Here is a 23618-nt window from a genome sequence, read left to right on the forward strand (position 1 = left end):
AACTTTTCATACATAGCTACTGCTAAATATTATGATTCACGATGCTGATGAAAGACAACATCCATTGTCTGCTCCTCAGAATTAGCCCCCCCCCCCCCACACACACACACACACACACACACACACACACACACACACACACACACACACACACACACACACACACACACACACACACACACACACACACACACACACACACACACACACACACACACACACACACTATCTTGGAACTGAAGTGCACAATTAATTAAATGACTAGGCCTTCTCAGTAAACATACACATAATCCATTAGGGATAATTAGTCATTTAGTAAATATGTGCTCTTGATTCCTGTGATCAACAAACATCTAAGTTAGGAAGACAGCATCTAAAAAATAAAAATACGTGAAGACAGGACCTAATGGTAACATACAATAAATCAAAGTTTAAGTAAACTATAATAGGTAGATAGCTTGATTTAGCTCGATCCGGTAGATTTTCAGTCTTTCACCCCCTAAGAATGCCTCAGATTATAATAAGACAATGTAGACAGGCATTAGTTTCTAGCTTCCTTACTTCTGAACTTAACAAGTTGCATGAGGAGGCCGTACTGAGCCGTACTGAGCCGAGGCAAAAGCGGTATTGGTGTGTAAAGTCTGATCATGGTCTCTCAGCTGAAACAATAGCTACTACGAACCCTGTAACACCAGGAAATGTAGTAACTTTTCCCTTTAGAATGTGTAAATAACCCCATGAAAGGTTTATTATTTGTATGGGTAATTACCTGCTTCATATTTTGTGATGTTACTGGTTTCAGTGTATCATGCCTAAAGTGATCAATGTGTTGGGGCGGTTTATAGAGATTTATGTCAATTAATGTTCATGACTAGCCAGGACTTTTATTATAAGAATTGATAGAAGCCTACTACGGTATGTGTATATGTGACCTTTATTTTGAAAACCGCGTCGCCGTGTTGCGAGGCAACCGTGTTTCCGTTTGCGCTTTTGACAGTTTTGACAGTTCAGTTCAACTTAGCTTGAAGGAAATACGCAAATCAAAAAGGTTTAATGGACCCGTATGAGGCCATAGCTCTTACGGTGGGACTTTGATTGTTTATAGAAGAGGAATGTAATACTATGCAAAACGAGAAATAAACAGTGATTTTACCAGCAGTAAGTTGCCAGCCACTTTCATATACAGGGATCCTTTACAGAATGACTTCAAAATTGAATAACACCGGGAAAAGGGTTTATTATAAAAGGTATAACTTTTTTTTTTTTATTATAAGTTACTACATTATGCAGGGAAAGTTGTTACATTATCAATTACATATATTTATTACATTATCCAGTAAGTTATTACATTATCAGCTTTTATTACATTGTAAAGTCCTTCTAAAGGAAAAATCTATTCCATCTTGAAAAGTTATTACATTTCCCGGTGTTATTACATTTTAAAGTCCTTCTAAAAGGAAAAAAGTTATTACATTTCCCGGTGTTACAAACCCCAGATCTAAATCCTGAATCTAAAAGGAAGCCTTTCAAAAAAGTATGATGGTAATTTCAGTTTTATCATGGTACCATGCATTGACTAAATAATTTACCATGGTAAAGGTTATGCATTGACGTTGTACCAGTTTTGTACTTAATAAAAATAATACAATGGTATAATCCAATTTTAACAATGATACAGATGGTAATATCATGGTATTTTGGTCACTACCATCATGGCAGAAATACCGTGAGGGGAATGAATGGTAGAAACAAATATTTTATCTTTGGCTGGTCCTCTGGTAGACCTAGTCAAACTCCTAACTGTACTTTGACCAATCCAGTCCCTTCTAGATCGTCTTCTAACTACTTTGACCAATCCAGTCCTTTCCAGGTCATCTTTGAACAAGTATATGGGCGAAAAAATAAAAGAAATTAATAAGTCATCCAGTCTTCGCTCAGTATCACGAGATGAGAATTAGTAATTAGTCCATTTGGAGAGTTATAAAAAGGTTAAAGTTATACCAAGAGTGTTGATAGTGGCCATGAAGGCTGGAGAGAACTTCTCTAAATGGGGGTCTATCAGCCATTGCTATTCATGGCATAAATAAGACACACATGCATGGCCTTTACAGAGAGCATGAACAAATGAAGAGAGAGCAACATAACATAAAAATAAGACCGCGATTTGTTAATCACATCATCAGGGGCAGTTACGAGAGATTCAGAAAGTCCCACCCTCGCTCTACCCACAATGCTGTGTTTCTTCTTCATGAGAAGTTGGGACTGCAGTTGAAAAAGAAAACAGTTGATTACCGACAATTACCTAACGCTTAGCGGTGAGAGAGATGGGTTGAAAGGTCAGTCTCAGTCAGACAATTTGGGGTGGTAGGCACTGTAAAACATTGTGGACTCACAAGACGCACAAGATGGCTGAATGTCAGCGCAGGGACACGTCACAAGAACTGTCTTTTTCTGCCGCTTTTTTCTGCTCCCACTTCCTGGTTTCCCCACCCCCACCCACCTGGACCGTGATCACAGTGACTGTTCCCTTCTCCCTCCTCTCGAGGGAACGCGCGGTCGACCGAGGGAACGACCTGTGAGCACAGACTGTCCTGCGCCCGAGTGTCTGTTGTTTGGAAGGGATAGAGGAGTGTGTTTGGAAAGGGAGTGCTTTTTGTTTGGTCGCCGCCGACGCACTCGACAAGTTAACCGACTGATGGCACACAAGAGGCTCTTTCACACACCTGCCGCTCAGACACACACACACGCACACACACACACAGGCACATCTCCTGTCCATATGGAAAATATAAGGGCCCAGCATGGTGTTAACAGAGGCGCTAAAGGGAGGGACCCTCTGCTTTTCACTCTCCCTGCCATCATCATCATCTTCGCAGACGGCATCGTCACCACGTCTGTTCACTGAAGGGGAGGGGCGTGGTTGTAGGGAGGGACCGACCCCTGGATTAACACTGCCCGACGTCTGTCCCTCTAGTGTCAATAACGTCCCTTTGTTCTTATGTTTATATATTTTTTTAAGTGTCCAATTGTTGTTCCTCTCATGTCCCTTCGAGAAGCCGTGCTCCGTCCTGTGGGGAAAAACGCGTCCGTTAGCTAAACAAGCTGATAGCTAAGAACGGCGCCGGCGTACACTGGCGAGCTGCTAACAGAAACTAACACGAGACACTTTACCTGGACGCGTGTCACTTCCCCTGGACGCGTGTCACTTCCCGTCCCCGGAGTTGTCGTCTGGCTGCTCCTGACGGGGGAAGGAACAAAAGGAAAATCATCTTCTTGATTCAAAAGAGAAAGATTTGATGGATGGATTCTAAAACGTTCTTAATATGGAATCTAGTGACCAGAGACGGTGACCGGTGAAGTGACCCACTTGCTATACATCCAAATTAATTTAAAGAACACAGCAATATAATGGGAAATGCATGTACCGTCTTCTTCAGAGTCGGACAAGAAGATACCAATTTCCTCTATGTGCGTTAAGTAGAAAGCTATCCGGCTGCAAGCTAGCCTAGCTTAGCACTAATTAATGGAAGCGGATAGGGACCAGTTAGCCTAGCTGTTGGCCAAAAACACCTCTCGCAGAGTTCTTAGCTAGGCTAGTGGTCAGTATCCACTTACATTAATTTGTGCTAAGCTAGGCTAGCTTGCAGCCGGATAGCTTTCTACTGAACGCACAGAGAGAGAATTTTCCATAATGTTGGTGTGTTCCTTTAAGTTTGACATAAGACATGACATCACGACATGTCAGAGTCTTCATTCAAGCTTCCGGAAGTGAGTTTCTTCCCAAATATCGACTGAACGAAATAGGAATATAAAATCTCAATTCTGTTTGGATCGACACGTCACGCTGCCTTCGAGAACTAACCTTCCTACTTTGTACTGTTGTTTACTATCATGCTCTTTTCCATTAAATAATCTTCCTTGCCTATTATTACCTACTATTGTCTTTACTACTATGCACTCAAGACTGTAGCACCAAAGTCTCAACACTGTTTCAGCTGCCAGAGTTGTACCCTTCCTGCTGAACAGAAGTCGCTTTGGATAAATGGTAAAATAAATGGTGCATTTTATGTATAGCTTTTATCCAAAACGCTTTAAAATTTTTCTTCCTCATATTCACCCATTCACGCACACATTCACGGCGGAGGCAGCCATGCAAGGTGCCAACCTGCTCATCGGGAGCAGTTAGGGTTCGAGTGTCTCGCTCAATGACACATTGACACGCTGCCCGGGAGGAGTGGGAATCAAACCGGCAACCTTCCGACTACCAGACGACCGCTCTACCTCCTGAGCCACTGTCGCCCCCATAAAAGTGTCAGTTAAATGACAAAATGCAAACTGACCTGCTGGCTCTCTGAGGTTGTCCTGCTCTTAGGCTCCGGCTCTGTCGGGGAGGTGGGTACACTGCCATTGGAGCCCGTGCTCAGCAAGGTCCGCCTCTCCCTGGCCGGCTTTTCACACTTGGTCACACGGAACCTGGAGGAACAGAGAGTGCCGTCGATGCCGGGTTTCAGTCAAACCTTTTACAGGCCAAGATCAGGGAGTGGGTTCATTCAAGTTTAAGTTTGGTTATTTATTTTTGTACCCAGGGACAGTGCACATTAATGAACATCTTCCATATCAATGTAAATGTGCCAGATTTTTTGCTAATTAGCTAGTTTCCATCTGTAGTCCCTGCCTACTGAAGGATTTGGGGTGCTTTTTCAATGTATGTGATGTATAGATTGGGGGGAGATGACCACAGCTAAAATGGTGAGATCGAAATGTGCATGGAAGACGGTGATAGAACGGTGGTTCAGGGTTTCACAAGCACACTGCCAGCGAGGGTGTTTTGTTTTGCATTCCTTGTAAGAACAAAGATAACGGAGCGGTACAGAGCGAGGGAGAGGGGTGACCTCTTTAATGCAACAGTGAATGAAACGTTTAATGGTGTGAAAGGTTATTAACGCAGTTGTCATGACAGCACGTCGCATGACAACCAGAAGGCGGGCCGTCGTTGCTACGGCGAAGATCTATAAGTCGAACGGTGTTTCCGGGTGTAGGGCAGACTAGAAATCTGGGAGACCAAAGAAACGAATCCCACAGGAGGGAAGAGACCAAGATACTCTCTCCTCTCATCACAGAGAAGAGGGGGGGGGGAAGAATGCCACATCATCATTAGCTTCGGCTAACGCGAGGAGGGTTAGGCTGACGACCAGGCCTGAACACTATTGGACTGAATAACAAAAGGACGATAGACGAACACACCGAAAGATCATTAGAATAGACTTTTCAAGGACAATAACATCTGTTAACATCTGAGCTGAGGTTTCTGTTTATCAAATAAACCACGCTTTTCCTTGTAAGGTATTTCACGTTGTCGAAGTGTCGGATTCTTACGGAGGTGGAGAATTATTATGGTTTGCGGATTGTACTAACGGGGAGAGATAAGGATCTTATCAGCCAGTATCTGAGACGTCAGGACCATTAAAATGACACAACGCAGAGGAATTGGATGGAGAGCCAAACAGACGAAGACGTGGTACTGGCCAGATTGATCAGGATCTAACAGTTGGTTGCCGATGACAGCCGGATTTGCAAGAGATAAAAACAACGGTAACAGTTGGTTGCCGATGACAGCCGGATTTGCAAGAGATAAAAACAACGGGAACAGTTGGTTGCCGAGAGATAAGAACAACGGAAAAAGACTTTTTCAATAATGGGACGACAGTGGACAACAGTCATCGTGTGCGGGAGAATCATGATCGAGCAAGGCCGGCCAGCCCTGGGAGAGAGCGGCGAGTCGAGCGGTCAGGAGGCGAACCAGCGCTGTAGGAGAAACAGCGCTCCGATCAAAGATGTGAGTTCACTGTGCACACACGGTTGTTTTGATCTTTTAAGCCAAATAAAAACGAACAGATAGTGCATCCGTAAATAAGTAGCGACAGAGAAGCCAGCTGTAATAATATGAGCAGAGAGCCATGGTGAAAATCGAGGGTGTTATCTACAGAGAATGAAAGCAAACGAGGCAGGCTGCACAGTTTTGGTTTAAGGAGGGTAAATGCGAGATGAGGAAAGGGGGGGGGAACGCTTGAACCAGATCGAAAAATTGTTAATGGCGGGACTGTTTTCATAACAGATGGAAAGTCGAAAGGAGATTGTACCAGTGTGTATTATGTCCGATCAGGCAAGAGTATTAGTCTGAGAAAGCGTCCCCTGATAATGGATAGGAAAGAGAGGAAAAACAGCTGTGTTTTTAGGCCTTGGAAGGAAGGGCAGCGGCTGTTTGTTTGAGAGAGTAGCCATTTGTACCGAGACAAAATGGCCATGAGCACCACGAGGAGATAACAACAGATAAGAACCAGGAAGTGACACGTCAACTAAAACACCATAGAGGAGGAGTAGGTCGCCACCTAGTGGCGGAGGGGGGGTAGTGCTGGGGAGTTTTCATTACCCATAAGGGAATATTTAGATATAGGTCTGTACTACCATCTAGTGGCGGATTGGGGGAGTGAGTCAAGTTAGAGAATCTACTGCAGCACAGAGAGTGGATCTATTATAATAATAATATAGATATACAGGTTAATTAAATAGAGTTTAATCATACAATGGATTAAATAATAATTGCACAGAGAGGAGGTGCAGTTATTTGAATGGGTTAATTATGGAATAAAGAGGGAGTTTGAATTCTAGTGGGGCTTTCTCACACCTAATAGGCAGAGTCTTGAAGACACGTCACCAGAAGAAATGGCGCGCGCTGGGGGTCAAACTGGGATGAAGATAGCCAGCGTCGAAAAGTGGGAATCGGTTTAGTTGCAAGTGTCACGCCGGAAGACAACAAACAGGGAACCGCCCTGTAAGATGGCGAATAGGTGTGGAGAAGGTGGTAGACTAATAGCAAAACAAGGGAAGTCGAATGTACAGACGACTGCCGGTGTTGTGTTTCTGCTTTCAGCGGGGGGAGACACCGACAGCGGTAGAGACGACCAGGAGACAGACTGGAGGAGGAGGAAGCCGCAGGGGCCAGGCACCGCAGCCTGGTACACAGATCATCCACGACGAGAGAGAGGAGACGGCGGCGGTGGAGGAGCAGATGTGGAGAGGACAGCCAGAGACACTGAGCAGTAGCAGACCAGGGGAGACATTTTTGCCTAGGGGACCGCGCCCTGGGAGGGGGACCAGCTCAGGAAAGGAGCCGTCACTGAAAGGGGCCCTTGCCCTAGAAGACGGGACCGGCCCAAGATGGGAGGTGTACTGTAAGAGGGAAGGGAGCGCTCTGATTTGGACGTGGGGTACCTAATAGGGGGGCCGAAGGGTTTAGGTGTGTCGTCTGAAAAGTTGCAATCTGTGTTTTTCTCTGTCTCTCTCTCTCTCTCTCCTCCATGACCGTTGTTTATCCTTTCTGGTTTGGGTGTGATGCGGGTAATGGAAAACAAAAAGGAAAACAGCAGACGGTGGGGCCCTAATTGTTATGAGTCTATTTTTGTGTATAATTAATTGAAAAACCAAGTAGTCTGTTGATTCTGAAGGTTGATTAAGAATCAAAGGGGGGAATGAAGGATTTGGGGTGCTTTTTCAATGTATGTGATGTATAGATTGGGGGGAGATGACCACAGCTAAAATGGTGAGATCGAAATGTGCATGGAAGACGGTGATAGAACGGTGGTTCAGGGTTTCACAAGCACACTGCCAGCGAGGGTGTGTTTTGTTTTGCATTCCTTGTAAGAACAAAGATAACGGAGCGGTACAGAGCGAGGGAGAGGGGTGACCTCTTTAATGCAACAGTGAATGAAACGTTTAATGGTGTGAAAGGTTATTAACGCAGTGGTTATGACAGCACGTCGCATGACAACCAGAAGGCGGGCCGTCGTTGCTACGGCGAAGATCTATAAGTCGAACGGTGTTTCCGGGTGTAGGGCAGACTAGAAATCTGGGAGACCAAAGAAACGAATCCCACAGGAGGGAAGAGACCAAGATACTCTCTCCTCTCATCACAGAGAGGAGGGGGGGGGGGGAAGAATGCCACATCATCATTAGCTTCGGCTAACGCGAGGAGGGTTAGGCTGACGACCAGGCCTGAACACTATTGGACTGAATAACAAAAGGACGATAGACGAACACACCGAAAGATCATTAGAATAGACTTTTCAAGGACAATAACATCTGTTAACATCTGAGCTGAGGTTTCTGTTTATCAAATAAACCACGCTTTTCCTTGTAAGGTATTTCACGTTGTCGAAGTGTCGGATTCTTACGGAGGTGGAGAATTATTATGGTTTGCGGATTGTACTAACGGGGAGAGATAAGGATCTTATCAGCCAGTATCTGAGACGTCAGGACCATTAAAATGACACAACGCAGAGGAATTGGATGGAGAGCCAAACAGACGAAGACGTGGTACTGGCCAGATTGATCAGGATCTAACACTACCATGCATGTCTTTATAGTCAAATCACTAGACCTCTCACTTTTTTTTTTATTTTTTTTTAATTGCTGCTGAAAATTCTAAATCCACATACATTTATATTAGAAGGCTTTGTTCATGGGACCACAGCTGCATGAACCACAGGAGAAGCTAGGAGCAATCGGTTACAACAGGGTATCTGCCGGTTTCAACAAGTTACATTAAGACTTTTTAAGACCTTTTTAATACCACTTAGAGCAAAATTTCACAACCATACTAGCAAAAAGAAAAACACATAGCGACACTGAACTGGTGGTTATGGTTATGGTTATGGTTAGTTTAAGGTAACAGTGAACAGTGTGGTTAAGGTTATGGTTAGGGTTATGGTTAGTTTAAGGTAACAGTGTGGTTAGGGTTAAGGTTATGGTTAGTTTAGGTAACAGTGAACAGTGTGGTTAAGGTTAGGGTTAAGGTTAGGGTTAAGGTTATGGTTAGTTTAAGGTAACAGTGTGGTTAAGGTTATGGTTATGGTTAGTTTAAGGTAACAGTGAACATTGTGGTTAAGGTTAGGGTTAGGGTTAGTTTAAGGTAACAGTGTGGTTAGGGTTAAGGTTATGGTTAGTTTAGGTAACAGTGAACAGTGTGGTTAAGGTTAGGATTAAGGTTATGGTTAGTTTAAGGTAACAGTGTGGTTAGGGTTAAGGTTATGGTTAGTTTAGGTAACAGTGAACAGTGTGGTTAAGGTTAGGATTAAGGTTATGGTTAGTTTAAGGTAACAGTATGGTTATGGTTATGGTTAGTTTAAGGTAAGTGTGGTTAAGGTTAGGGTTATGGTTATGGCAAGTTTAAGGTAACAGTGTGGTTAACACATTGGTCGCCAAAATCGCTTTCCAGCGTTATTGCCCGCCATGCATTGACCGCCAACATTGCTGTACAGCGTTTTTTAGATCAATATTTCATCATAATTCATCCACCCAACTCCCGGTGCCCTAGCGGGACCCTAGATGGGACTGCAACGGCTCAATACCGCCGCCTGGTGGATGGTTAGGCGAGTTACACACTCAAAAACCGGAAGTGTCATCGGTGCGTCGAGGAAATTCCTCCGGCAGTCACATCTCGCTGCGGGACTCCTGACAGACACTATAGTACATATGGATCGCTGCCATAACGCAATAATCGATATGATTTCGGCGTATATTGCGCCATACAAACCGGAAATGGATCTAGGTGATCGGCGTCGAATAATTGGGATCTTTCTCCGCTAGTCTCATCGGCCCACGGTAAGAGAACACTAACGTTATTTTCAACCCGATTGTGCATTTCCTTGTTTGCAAACAGTCTGATAAATATATCAACCCAACCTACATAAAGCCGTTAGTGACGATCAAGGAATTATAAACAACCCCCCCCCCTTTCCTCCACGCATGATGATAATCTATATATGCTTCAGGGCCTATAACTACTGTTTTTGGAATTACAGCAGAAAAGATTAAAAACATACTTATATTCTCGAAGGTATTAACCAGTGATGGGAAAAACGGCGCTATAAGTAACGGCGTTACAAACAGCGTTAGTTTTTTCAGTAACGAGTAATTACTCTTCCAATCTTAATAACGCTGTTACCGTTACTGCAAAAAAATGCGGCGCGTTACTGTCTATGATTGAACCTGTTTCTTTCATCAGACAGATCTCTGCGCTGAGAGGCAATAGTTCTTCCTTGTTTAGTGGGCAGTGCGCGAGCCAAGCGCATACATGCTGACGAGGTTGAGTAAAATGTCATGGTAAGCCAATCAGCGGGTGCCTCCAGAGTCTGACACAGCCACAACACGAGCGACTCAGTCAGCGTGAGACCGCGGGTCCGTGTAGTGTACGTTTTGAGCCCAAATAATCCAAAACGAATCCAACGGAACAACACGAGCGACTCAGTCAGCGTGAGACCGCGGGTCCATGAGCGTTTTTTTGTTCACTCTTGTTGTGTTGCAGCGCAGGGCACTATACAGTAGTGGCTCTCCTGCTGATAGCCTTATCAACATAGTGCTGCACTTCCTGGTTTAATAGCACAGTCTGGTGTGCAGAGATATATATATATGAATGAATGAATGAATGAATGAATGAATGAATGAATGAATGAATGAATGAATTAATGAAAACGTTTATTTTTGGACATGTTATTCTCCATATTTCTCCAAACAACTCACTATATCTTGTTCCGTCGAACCAAACAATCATAGCAACAAATTAAAAAAACATTAAAAGAAAAACAAAAAAAGAAAAAAATAAGGAATTATAAACAAAAGGTCAAGAGCAATGCGTTTGGTTAGCAGACATGTCCAAAAAAAGGAGTAGAGGGAAGCTAAGCTTATTGATCCCTACCCCCTTACATTTATATTTGTTCTTCCATTAATTTTACTAGATATAACATAATTTTGTGTATTACAATATAGAATATACTTTTACTTATATTAAAAGATTACAAGAAAAAAAAATGTATTCACTTGACAGCAGTGAATATAGTACAGCACTACATACACAATATAACATAACTTTGTTTATCCTCAATACTCATTTCTGTATTTTTCCAATATGTATTTTTTTAGCTGCTTTTTAAATTGTGCCACATGTTTACTCTGTTTGATGTATTCGGGTAAATTATTCCACAACTTCACTCCACACACCGATATGCACATGCTTTTCAGCGTGGTGTTTACCATTGGTTGTTTAAGATTCCCTCTCCCTCTTAAGTTATATTCTCCTTCCCTGTCTCTGAACCATTTTTGAATGTTGCATGGGATTAGTTTATATCTTGCTTTGTATACAATGAGGGCAGTTTTGTAATCCACTAGGTCCATACATTTCAATGCTTGTAGCTTTATAAATAAGTTATTGGTGTGTTCATAATATCCTACATTGTTGATTATTCTTATTGCTTTTTTTTGCATGGTGCATATTGGCTGTAGAGTGCTTTTGTAGGTATTACCCCACACCTCCGCACAGTAGCTCATATATGGTAGGAAGAGTGTACAGTACAGTGTATACAGTGTTTTTTAGTTTAGAATGTGTTTTATCTTGCATAGAACACCAACACTCCGTGCCAATTTAGTCCTGACATAATTTTGATATGAGGTTTCCAGTTGAGTTTGTGGTCTATTATCACACCCAGAAATGTATTCTCAAATACCCTCTCCAGTTTAATACTATCAATCATTAGTTCCACCGGTGTATTTACTTGTATATCACGTTTACCAAATATCATGAATTTGGTTTTTTATATGTATTTTTATGTAATTTTTATTTTATATGTATATCTGTATGTCATGCATGTCTTAAATGTCATGATTAGATTAGTTTAGATGATTAGATTAGATTATTATATCTGTATATCATAAATGTCATGAATTGAAAATGGGGGACCCTGATGTAAACAAGACGAAAGTCTTTCTCTGGTCTGCATCCCCTTAACAATTGTGTGTATTGAGCCGTACTGTATTGTACCCATTCTGCAATCTGTTAATTAAAATGTTCAATCAATCAGTATATATTTGTTATTTATTTTTGGTATAGTGCTTAACAAGCATCATTTAATGTTGCCCAGTTGTGGCCTGTTGAGGGGCAATACATATCAAAAGTTCCAAAACCTCTATTGTGTTTGTATTTGTATGATCCACTATATAAACATAGTAATTATAATATCTACATACATGGCATTTGATTGGAGGCTAGTCTCACTTCGTCCCACAGCAACATTCAAATAGTTTAGATTTGTGTATGTTGTTTATGTAAAAAAAGAAATCTTGAAAGTAAAGCAATAGTTACTTTCTGAAGTAACTAGTTACTTTTATAATTTGTAACTGAGTACGTAATTTTGTTACTTTTTGGAAGAAGTAACTAGTAACTGTAACTAGTTACTTTTTAAAAGTAACTTGCCCAACACTGGTATTAACACAACAATGTATGAATGAAAAAATATAACGTTCCCACATCCTGAACGATAGATAATCGATGTTGAATGGGCCATAGTAATGTCAATATAGCAATACTTAAAAAGTTATAGCCCTGCAAAGAATGTAAACATCTCCATAGGCTTTTAACACTTTAACTGCCACACATGAGATATCTCGGGTTTATTTTTATGTGGTTGAAAGCCACTCACGAGATTTCTCAGAATTATTTTTATTATTTTTTTTTAGCGATCTGAAATCATATTGCATCACGCGAGCCTACCCGAGTATACACGAGCTCCGCCGGAGAGCATATGTGGAAAAAAGCGCCCCCTAGCGTCTTTCAGATGACTTAAGGGATTTTGGAATGGACTCAATGAAAATGGATGGGGAAAAAAATCCGGTACTCCACATTTTCCAGTTCACTGATCCAGCCGGGGTTACCACAGTATCTGAGCCCCGCTGATCATGGAGTTCTACTGTATCGCGTTGGATCTATACACTTATCGATTTTTTCGAATGGTGATCAGGAATTGGAATATACCAGTTGGATACCATCTGATGTCAGGTAAGGACTCTATGTTATCAGTGTTAGGATAATCAGACTAATTTTGATGAAGTTATAAGCTGTTTTGTGAAATGTCCTCTTTCGGTTTCACTGTAAAAGTCAGAGAGGAAATCAACGCGGCGATTATCCGTGCGTGGCCCGAATGTGCTTGCGTGCACGTATAATATTGATCATCTAGCGTTTATTTGAAAACGATTCATAAAAAGGCAGACGAATATCAACGTTGTGGAATATTCCAGTAAAAGACGATTTTCATAGAATGGTCCAGAATGGGCTGTTTTTTTATCTCAAAACGGCTGCTTTTCTAAATGCTCTAAAACGGAAATGACGCGATAAAAAACCAATCTGCCTCGACAGCACTGACTGGAAAATAGTCTTTGATAATGCTATGGGCAGATTAGACACATAGCCATAATTTTAAACATAGATTAGGCGATATTAACGTTAACATTGGCGCCGATGGTGGCATTCAGGGGGTAAAAAGGAAAACCCGGCGTGGCACTCAAAGTGTTAACTGTGGCAGACTGTGTACAATAATGGGCACAATGGCTGGCAATCAAAGTGTTAAGGTTAGGGTTTCTATCTTAACGTTAAAACGAAGTGGTGGAAGTCTAGTGGTGAGTGAAGTCACTTTGTAAGACCTTTTTAAGACCACTTAGAGCAAGATCTAATACCAATTTCACAACCATACAAAAGTAAACACATACAAGCTCTTGTCAGATGCACCAATCTCCCGGTAGCCCCACAAAAAACAACGACTTGAATACAAAAACACTTCATATATTTAATCTCTCGACAGCCGGGCTGCCCCCCAAAAAAATTTGATACCTGTGCAAATAAAATGTAAGACTTAATACCTTTTAAGGCCTTAAATTGAGAATTATTAAGAATGTAATCGTTTTTAAGAATGTTTAATTTCCCCCGCAGATACCCTGTAGTATTCTATAAATCTTTCTATAGCTGCAGGAAAAAGACTTGGAAAATACGTCCCATGACAACAACACCCCGCCCAAGCGTCGACGCCGATTTAGCGCTAGGAAGGTTAAAGGAAAAAAGGACTCAACATCACTGACACAGCTGCCAAAATAACGAATGAAATTATGTTATTAAATACTTTCAAGGAAGTTCTCACATCTCACTTTCTAGGTCAGAATATATATATTTTTTGTATTCAGTTAATTTTGTCAGCAGAATATGCTATTTCCACCACAGCAATATACTGTATATATGCCTATATATATCATAGAAAACATGACAAGTCACACTGAGACGATCTAATCACCCGGTTGGGTGACCCTGAACTGATGAATGCAAATCAGTCATCCCTTCTCTGTGTCGTCTCAGCTGGGTGCCACATGCTCCCATTCCCTGTGGGCATCACATGCATAAGCACGCACACACACACACACACGTACGCACGCATACTAGGGATGTGATAATGTGTCGATTAAACGGCGCGGTGTACGTGTCGACAGTGATAGTAGTAATTGGAAATTGCTCAACGAACAATAAACACTATGCAACAACCATCAAATGCACACAGCACACACACCCACACACTCACTTTAAACAAACAACACACTGCAGCACCCACTCTCCACACTTTAGATCACGTAAACACACTTTACACTTTATATTTATTGGTAAAGGATTTGCACTACAACTCGTACACCTTACTGTAAATTGTACCTAAATTGTACCTCATCCCATTTCTGCTTTGCACTATATAGTATTGTATATTAGTACATTGCATAGTATATTGTATATTGTATGGTAACTCAGTTACTTCTATTCCGCATCGAACATTGTACATATGTCTATACTGAACACTGACCTCTATTTTTACTTCTATTTTTACATGCTATACTATTTTATTTCATACTTATCTTGTCTAGCACAGTCTCTGGAGCGTAACAGTAAGACGCATTTTGTATAAAAGTATTCTGTACTTCTGTATGACAACTATTGAACACTTTGATCGCCATGGGTTAAATTCATAATTTACCATCCCTTGCCAGCTCTATTTGTCTATGGAGAAGTTCCCCTTCTTTGCAGGGCTATAACTTTTTAAATTCTATTGCTAAATTGCCATTATTATGGCCCATTCAATGTCCTATATGTATTGTTCAGGGTGTAGCAACGTTAAACTTTTTCATTCACATATTCATACTAAAATATGGTCTAAAGTATAAGAATGTTTTTATCGTTTTCTGCAGCTTTCTCCAGAACTTGATTTATAGCTCCAAATGCATTATATTGATGATGAAATACAGTTTGATAGCAATCGGCGCGAGATGAAAAATTTCAACTGGACGTACTTCTAGAATGATCTACGTATGATCTGATGATGACCGGATGGGCGGGGGATCGTTTATAATTCCGTGGGCAGCGTTAGATGATTCATCCAGAGTGGGTCATATGTTCATCATAGCAGTTTATATGGAATACGTTAGAAAATAACGCTGAATCTTACCGTATGTTCCTCGCGCCGTTGGACGATCAGCGTGGAGTAGACCGTTTTCGATTATGGGATGTTGATCCTGATGAACCATTTCCAGGTTGTATAATACTATATACGTCCAAATAACATTGTTTATTGAGTTAGGGCAAGCGATTGATCATCCAGTGTGTTGAGATGGAGTCCGGCTACCGATCGCGAGTGCCCGGAGCACATATGGATGAGCACTTCCTGTTTGGCGCGCCCCTCCCTCTTGGCCGATCTGCCGATCGGCCACCAGATGGCGCTCTTGAACCGTTAGACAGTTGAGTGGAGCTCACCAGTACATCTCAGGGCTCCGGAGGGGAAATATGATTTCGATCACAGATTTTTGAAATATTGACATCAAAGACGAGTTACGGCGTCTTTGGCAGAATGAGCATGGCTAGGAATGACGTCTTAACTCGTCCCCGGCGATCATAGTGTTAAAGAAACTTGAAACTTTAAATCATATTTCCAAGCTTCAGTAATCAACGAACAAAATCGAAATAATTTTTTTTTTTTACTCATCCAAAAAATTAGAATCAGCCCAGGAAATAATAATTGGCTTATTAACATTGTTAGTTTGACTCCTGATCAGAATAACGCAACATTATTCCTATCGGGAGTCAAACTAACCATGCTTGTGGTGGGGGGCAAGTGCACTCACCACTAGACCAAGACGCCCACCCTGATACAAACACAGCAATACTATGATGATAGTATGAAGAAAGTTCGGGTTAAAGTTATGGTTTAGTTTAAAGTAACAGTGTGGTTAAGGTTAGGGTTATGCTTAGTTTAAGGTAACAGTGTGCTTAATGTTAGGGTTAAGGTTAGTTTATGGTAACAGTGTGGTTAAGGTTAGGGTTATGTTTAGTTTAAGGTAACAGTGTGGTTAAGGTTAGGGTTGCAGAAAAGTGTGTCTCGGTAGTCTTGAGCAGCCTGACCTCAAACCCTAACTTTCTATCTTAACGTTAAAACTAACCATTAACATAGTATTGCTGTGTTTGTATCAGAGTAGTGTTGTCACAATACTGGAATTTCGGCTTCGATACGATACCTTGAAAAGTATCGATACTTCGATACCATTTCGATACCAAAAAGATTATAATAATAATAATAATTTTTTTTAATTTAATTTTTTTTTTAAACAAATTTAGCTTTTGTTGCTGGTCGATTCTCCTCAGCTTCTCTCTGGTACTATAAGAGAAGATAAATATAACACTTTTAAAACCATTTGTTTATCTTTAGATCACACATTTAAAAATAACTAAATTATCTAATCTAAATCAAACCCCTCTTAACCCTTTGATCGCCAGGCTTAAATTCATAATTTACCATCCTCTGCCAGCCCTATTTAATATGGAGAAGTTCCCCTTCTTTGCAGGGCTATAACTTTTTAAATTGTATTGCTAAATTGACATTACTATGGCCCATTCAACGTCCTATATCTATTGTTCAGGGTGTAGCAACGTTATACTTTTTCATTCACATATTCATAGTAAAGTATGGTCTAATGTATAAGTATGTTTTCATCTCTTTCTGCAGCTTTCTCCAGAACGTGATATATAGCCCCAAATGCATTATATTGATGATGAAATACAGTTTGATGGCAATCAGCGCGATATAAAAAATTTCAAATGGACGTGCTTCTAGAAGTTACTACCGTAATTCCTCTAATAGTAACCCCGGCTTGTATTTGTTTCAACTGTAGCGGGTACCAGGCTTGTATTAGGAGGAGGCCTGTATAAGAGGGAGGCCTATATTTCAAATGTTCAAACGGATCATAATGAATAAATCAACATTTTGTGTCAGTTTGAACCCAGTAAAATGTACTGGGTTCATCAAGTAACTAGCTCAGTATGCAGCTCAGTATATTAGTAACCCGGCTTGTATTAGGAGGCCGGCTTATAATTGCTTAGCTCAAGAGCGCACCCGGCCATTAATAGAGACCCGGCTTGTATTTGAGACCCGGTTACTATTAGAGGAATTACGGTACTTATGATCTGATGTTGACCGGATGGGGGGGGGGTCGTTTATAATTCTGTGGCCAACGTTAGATGATTCATCTAGTGTGGGTGATATGATCATTAGAGCAGTTAGTATCGAACACGTTAAAAAATAACAATGAATCTTACCGTAGCTTCCTCATAGCGTTGGGCGATGAGCGTGGAACAGAAATGTTCCTATTATGGGATGTAGAAATATGCGATCCATTTCCAGGTTGTATAATAGTATATACGTCCAAATCATGTTGTTTATCAAGTTATTGGTAACGGATTGCTATCCGTTGTGTCCAGCTCGAGTCATGGGACTATTAACGAGTGATCGGACCGAATTGAAATGAGCACCAAACCTAAACCTACCTCAGCTTGATGGCGAGGCAGAAGCTGCACTGGAAAGGGACATCTCCATAGGAGAAATAGTAGAGGCAATTACAGAATTCCCGAACAATAAAGCACCTGGCCCTGATGGCTTTACTGCAGAATTCTACAAGCACTACTCTAAGGAACTATCTCCGCTGCTGCTTCGTATGTTTAAACATGCTGCATCGGATGGTAGACTACCTCAAACGCTGTATAATGCAAATATTTCATTAATTTAAAAAAAGGGCAGAGATGAGTTAGAACCATCATCCTACAGACCTGTGTCACTGATTCCAATTGAAACAAAGCTGCTTAGGAAGATTCTGGCCAAGCGGCTAAAAGCTCACACTCAGAAGATAGTGCACCCGGATCAAACAGGCTTTATTCCTAATAGACATATTTATTACAACTTAAGACGGTTATTCAATATACTTTATACGAAACACAATACAGAGAAAGTGGTGATTTCAGTGGATGCTCAGAAGGCCTTCGATCAGGTCGAGTGCCCATATATGTATGAGGCCCTAGAGGCATTTGGTTTCGGGAAGGTATTTATTGACTGGATACGGATTTTGTATGCTCATCCCACAGCAAGTGTAGTTACTAACCAGGATATTTCTTCTCAGTTTCCACTATACCGTGGGACAAGGCAAGGAGATCCATGCTCTCCTTATCTTTTCGATTTAGTCATAGAAACACTAGCTACAAAAATTCGACAACATCCTAGAATATCACCCGTCTCCATTAACACTTTAACTGCCACACACGAGATATCTCGGGTTTATTTTTATGTGGTTGAAAGCCACTCACGAGATTTCTCGGAATTATTATTATTATTTTTTTTTAGCGATCTGAAATCATAATAATTGCATCACGCGAGCCTACCCGAGTATACACGAGCACCGCCGGAGATTCTATGTGGAAAAAAGCGCCCCCTATTGTCTTTCAGAAGACATTAGGGATTTTGGAATGGACTCAATGAAAATGGATGGGGGAAAAAATCCGGTACTCCACATTTTCCAGTCCACTGATCCAGCCGGGGTTACCACAGTTCATTCTGGAGCCTCTGAGCCCCGCTGATCATGGAGTTCTACTGTATCGCGTTGGATCTATACACTTATCGATTTTTTCGAATGGTGATCAGGAATTGGAATATACCAGTTGGATACCATCTGATGTCAGGTAAGGACTCTATGTTATCAGTGTTAGGATAATCAGACAAATTTTGATGAAGTTATAAGCTGTTTTGTGAAATGGGCTCTTTCGGTTTCACTGTAAAAGTCCAAGAGGAAATCAACGCGGCGATTATCCGTGTGCGGCCCGAATGTGCTTGCGTGCACGTATAATATTGATCATCTAGCGTTTATTTGAAAACGATTCATAAAAAGGCCGACAAATATCAACGTTGTGGAATATTCCAGTAAAAGACGATTTTCATAGAATGGTCCATGGGCTGTTTTTTATCTCAAAACGGGTGCTTTTCTAAATGCTCTGAAACGGAAATGACGCGATAAAAAACCAATCTGCCTTGACAGCACTGACTGGAAAATAGTCTTTGATAATGCGATGGGCAGATTAGACACATAATTTAAAACATAGATTAGGCGATATTAACGTTAACATTGGCGCCGATGGTGGCATTCAGGGGGTAAAAAGGAAAACCCGGCGTGGCACTCAAAGTGTTAAAGGGCAAAAGCATCATTTATCAAAGTATGCAGATGACATTTTGTTATACGTATCTAACCCACAGGAGTCCCTTCCTCCAGTTATGGAATTGTTTAATTATTTTGGTTCTCTTTCAGGTTTTCAAATTAATTGGGATAAAAGTGAATTAATGCCAATACAATTAAATAAGGATAGCTCCTCATTGAACTCTGTCCCCTTTAAGATTACCAAAGATAGATTTACTTACCTAGGAGTGACCATTACTAAAAAAACGGAACTCTTACTTGAAGAGAATTGGAAATAAAAAATAAAACAGCTGAAACAGAATATAGATTTTTGGAAGACCCTCCCATTGTCACTGGTTGGGAGAGTAAACGCTCTTAAAATGGTGGTTCTTCCCAGATTTACATACATCTTTCAGTCAATTCCAGTATTCATACCACAGCGGTATTTCAAAAAGTTAGACTCGATTATAATCCCCTTTATTTGGCAGAATAAAGCTGCACGTATTAGCAAAAAACACTTATGTAAAACAAAAAATGAGGGTGGCTTTGGTCTTCCAGACTTCAAATGTTACTACTGGTCTGCACATTTAAACAATATGGCTTTCTGGAGAAGTGCTAACCTTACGGAGGGCATGGAGGAGGTCACTCCTGCATGGCTCTCAATAGAGCGAGCAGCCTGTCAGGGAACCTCTCTCCTAGCCCTTTTGAATAGCCCTGTCAAGATAAACAAATCACTATATGAAGGGAATTTTATAGTACATAGCTCCTTGAAGGTATGGAAACAGATTAAAGCATACTTGAAAGCTCCAAATATGTATACAGACACTCCAATCGGTAATAACCATGCCTTTAAGCCATCCGCTATGGATCAAGGGTTTGCACAGTGGAAGGTGAAGGGTATAGGGAGCTTGAAGGACTTGTACCAAGACGGCCAGTTTCTATCATTCGAGCAACTGAAGGTCAAACACGATTTACCGTCAACACATTTTTTCCGCTATCTACAGATACGGAACTTCGTAAGGACTCATGTAGATACATGGTCAGACATTCCTCAGCATCAAGCACTGGAAAATATAATTAATGTTAGACCAGGTAGTAAAGGGGCGGTGTCAAAAATATACCAGACACTTTTCAATCAGGTAATAGTTAGCACAGAAAGATATAGGACTGAGTGGGAGTCAGAACTGGGGATACCCCTCAATGAGGAATTCTGGGAAACGTGTCTTACCGGTGCTCTGTAAATGTTAGAATCAACTTGATTCAATTTAAAGTGATACACAGGTTGCACTACTCAAAGGTGAAAGTGAATAAGATGTATCCTAGCGTATCAGCACTGTGTAACAAATGTAAAAATCAAGATGGTACCCTTACACATCAACTCTGGTCTTGTCCCAACTTACACACGTTCTGGTCTGATATGTTTGACTTTTATTCAAAAGCTTTTAATAAACAGTGGGAACCCTGCCCCTTAGTGGCCATTTTGGGCTATAGCGACAATTCTCCACTTGCACAATCTGAATGTAGCCATTTCCGGCTGACTTCCGGTTGCCAATAGCACTTCCTGTCCCATCCAAATACATTGGTTTTAGCTACTTTTCTCCCCTTATTTAAACAACTTTGTCGTCACAGAGAGGCAATGAAACGTTTGTATTATTATAGTATAGAATGTATTTAATAAGCAAACGTTTGTCAGCAGGGTTTTTGGGCTGTATTTCATGTAAAAACGTTTACTGTTAGTTTCCTTGCTCAGCCAGCATTAGCTAACCGAAGCTAGTGGTTAAACAGGCCGGATTAGCTTTGAGCTAACTATCTTTCCCGACCCATGTATTCATTCCATTCTAAACATAACGTTAGTTTACAAAACATGACCCGTCTATATAACGTTGAGGAACAAATTATATAGACGGGTAATGTTTTGAACAACTAACGTTACGTTTAGAATGGAATGCATCGGCAAAGATCCGTTAGCTCAAAGCTATTCCGGCCAGTTTATCAACTTCCTGTCATTTAGAAATATGATTTTATAGTGAAAATCATTACCAAAACGTCCGGAAAAACCTAACGGGAGCATTATAGACGGTCATACAAATGTACAAATGCTATAAGGTGGCAAGAAATGCACTATAAACAATACTTTATGCATCTGCAAAGATCCTTAGCTCAAAGCTATTAAGGCTAATGCTGGCTAACAAGAGGCTAGCGCAAGACACGACGCCGCAAAGTATTGTTTATAGTGCATTTCTTGCCACCTTATAGCATTTGTACATTTGTATGACCGTCTATAATGCTCCCGTTAGGTTTTTCTGGACGTTTTGGTAATGATTTTCACTATAAAATCATATTTCTAAATGACAGGAAGTTGATAAACTGGCCGGAATAGCTTTGAGCTAACTATCTTTCCCGACCCATGTATTCATTCCATTCTAAACGTAACGTTAGTTGTTCAAAACATTACCCGTCTATATAATTTGTTCCTCAATGTTATATAGACAGGTCATGTTTTGTAAACTAACGTTATGTTTAGAATGGAATGAATACATGGGTCGGGAAAGATAGTTAGCTCAAAGCTATTCCGGCCAGTTGATCAACTTCCTGTCATTTAGAAATATGATTTTATAGTGAAAATCATTACCAAAACGTCCGGAAAAACCTAACGGGAGCATTATAGACGGTCATACAAATGTACAAATGCTATAAGGTGGCAAGAAATGCACTATAAACAATACTTTGCGGCGTCGTGTCTTGCGCTAGCCTCTTGTTAGCCAGCATTAGCCTTAATAGCTTTGAGCTAAGGATCTTTGCCGATGCATAAAGTATTGTTTATAGTGCATTTCTTGCCACCTTATAGCATTTGTACATTTGTATGACCGTCTATAATGCTCCCGTTAGGTTTTTCCGGACGTTTTGGTAATGATTTTCACTATAAAATCATATTTCTAAATGACAGGAAGTTGATAAACTGGCCGGAATAGCTTTGAGCTAACGGATCTTTGCCGATGCATTCCATTCTAAACGTAACGTTAGTTGTTCAAAACATTACCCGTCTATATAATTTGTTCCTCAACGTTATATAGACAGGTCATGTTTTGTAAACTAAGTTCTAACGTTATGTTTAGAATGGAATGAATGCATGGGTCGGGAAAGATAGTTAGCTCAAAGCTAATCCGGCCTGTTTAACCACTAGCTTCGGTTAGCTAATGCTGGCTGAGCAAGGAAACTAACAGTAAACGTTTTTACATGAAATACAGCCCAAAAACCCTGCTGACAAACGTTTGCTTATTAAATACATTCTATACTATAATAATACAAACGTTTCATTGCCTCTCTGTGACGACAAAGTTGTTTAAATAAGGGGAGAAAAGTAGCTAAAACCAATGTATTTGGATGGGACAGGAAGTGCTATTGGCAACCGGAAGTCAGCCGGAAATGGCTACATTCAGATTGTGCAAGTGGAGAATGTCACTAAGTACTCTGACAATGAAAAAAGGCCGATATATCTAGGTGCTGTGTTGGCTAAAAAGCTAATTTTGAGACTTTGGAAGTCTGATGCAGCACCCTCATTTGAAATGTGGATGAGAGAGCTGGGTGAGACCCTCTACTTAGAGAGGCTTAGATTTAAAAATACAGGACGGAGAAAGGTGTTTGATACGAAAAAGGGTCTGAGGGAGGATGAAGAGGATATATAAGTTCAAAATGTTACTCATATTACAGTAATGTCTGAAGGTATATTCTCTGTTGTGTCTTGGCTTTTGGCCTTTTTCTAATGATATATAAAATGAAATATAAGTTCAAAATGTCAGTCATATTACAGTAATGTCTGAAATGAAGGTATATTCACTGCTGTGTCTTGGCTTTTGGCCTCTTTCTAATGCTCTGATTTTTATAAATTTTTTTGGTCTCTTTTTTATTTTCCCAGCAAAAATCTAGCTCATTTAACTATCCTGTTTATATCTATGTATGGACCCGCCAAAGGAAAGAAAGAATGTTTATTTTTACTTTGAATCTTTTTTGTTATATGCCGCTGGACAATTGTTTTTGAACAAGAAAAAAATAAGATTGCATGTGTGCATCAATATGGAATGTAACTAAAGTAATGTGCAATAAAAATACTTGAGTTGAGAGGGGATCAACAGGAGATCTCAGGTCTCCGGGGGAGAAATATGATTTCGATCACAGATTTTTGAAATATTGATATCAAAGACGTGGTACGGCGTCTTTGG

The 23618-nt window shown here is 40.7% G+C and overlaps 1 protein-coding gene across 1 annotated transcript in view; it reads right to left on the reverse strand.

The window, feature by feature from the left end:
* Window positions 1–1212: 1212 nt before the first annotated feature.
* LOC311227003 (RELT-like protein 1) overlaps window positions 1213–23618 on the reverse strand; it is a 248700-nt gene continuing 226294 nt past the window's right edge. The window contains exons 6-8 of the mRNA XM_084312497.1: window positions 4341–4473; window positions 3172–3238; window positions 1213–3068 (exon numbers count right to left, since the gene is read on the reverse strand). Coding sequence (XP_084168623.1) covers window positions 3203–3238; window positions 4341–4473 — 169 coding nt within the window. The 3' untranslated portion in view covers window positions 1213–3068; window positions 3172–3202. The remainder of the gene's footprint in view (window positions 3069–3171; window positions 3239–4340; window positions 4474–23618) is intronic.

This window comes from Notolepis coatsorum (genome assembly GCF_963971535.1).
Source record: "Notolepis coatsorum genome assembly, chromosome: 4".
NCBI lineage: Eukaryota > Metazoa > Chordata > Actinopteri > Aulopiformes > Paralepididae > Notolepis > Notolepis coatsorum.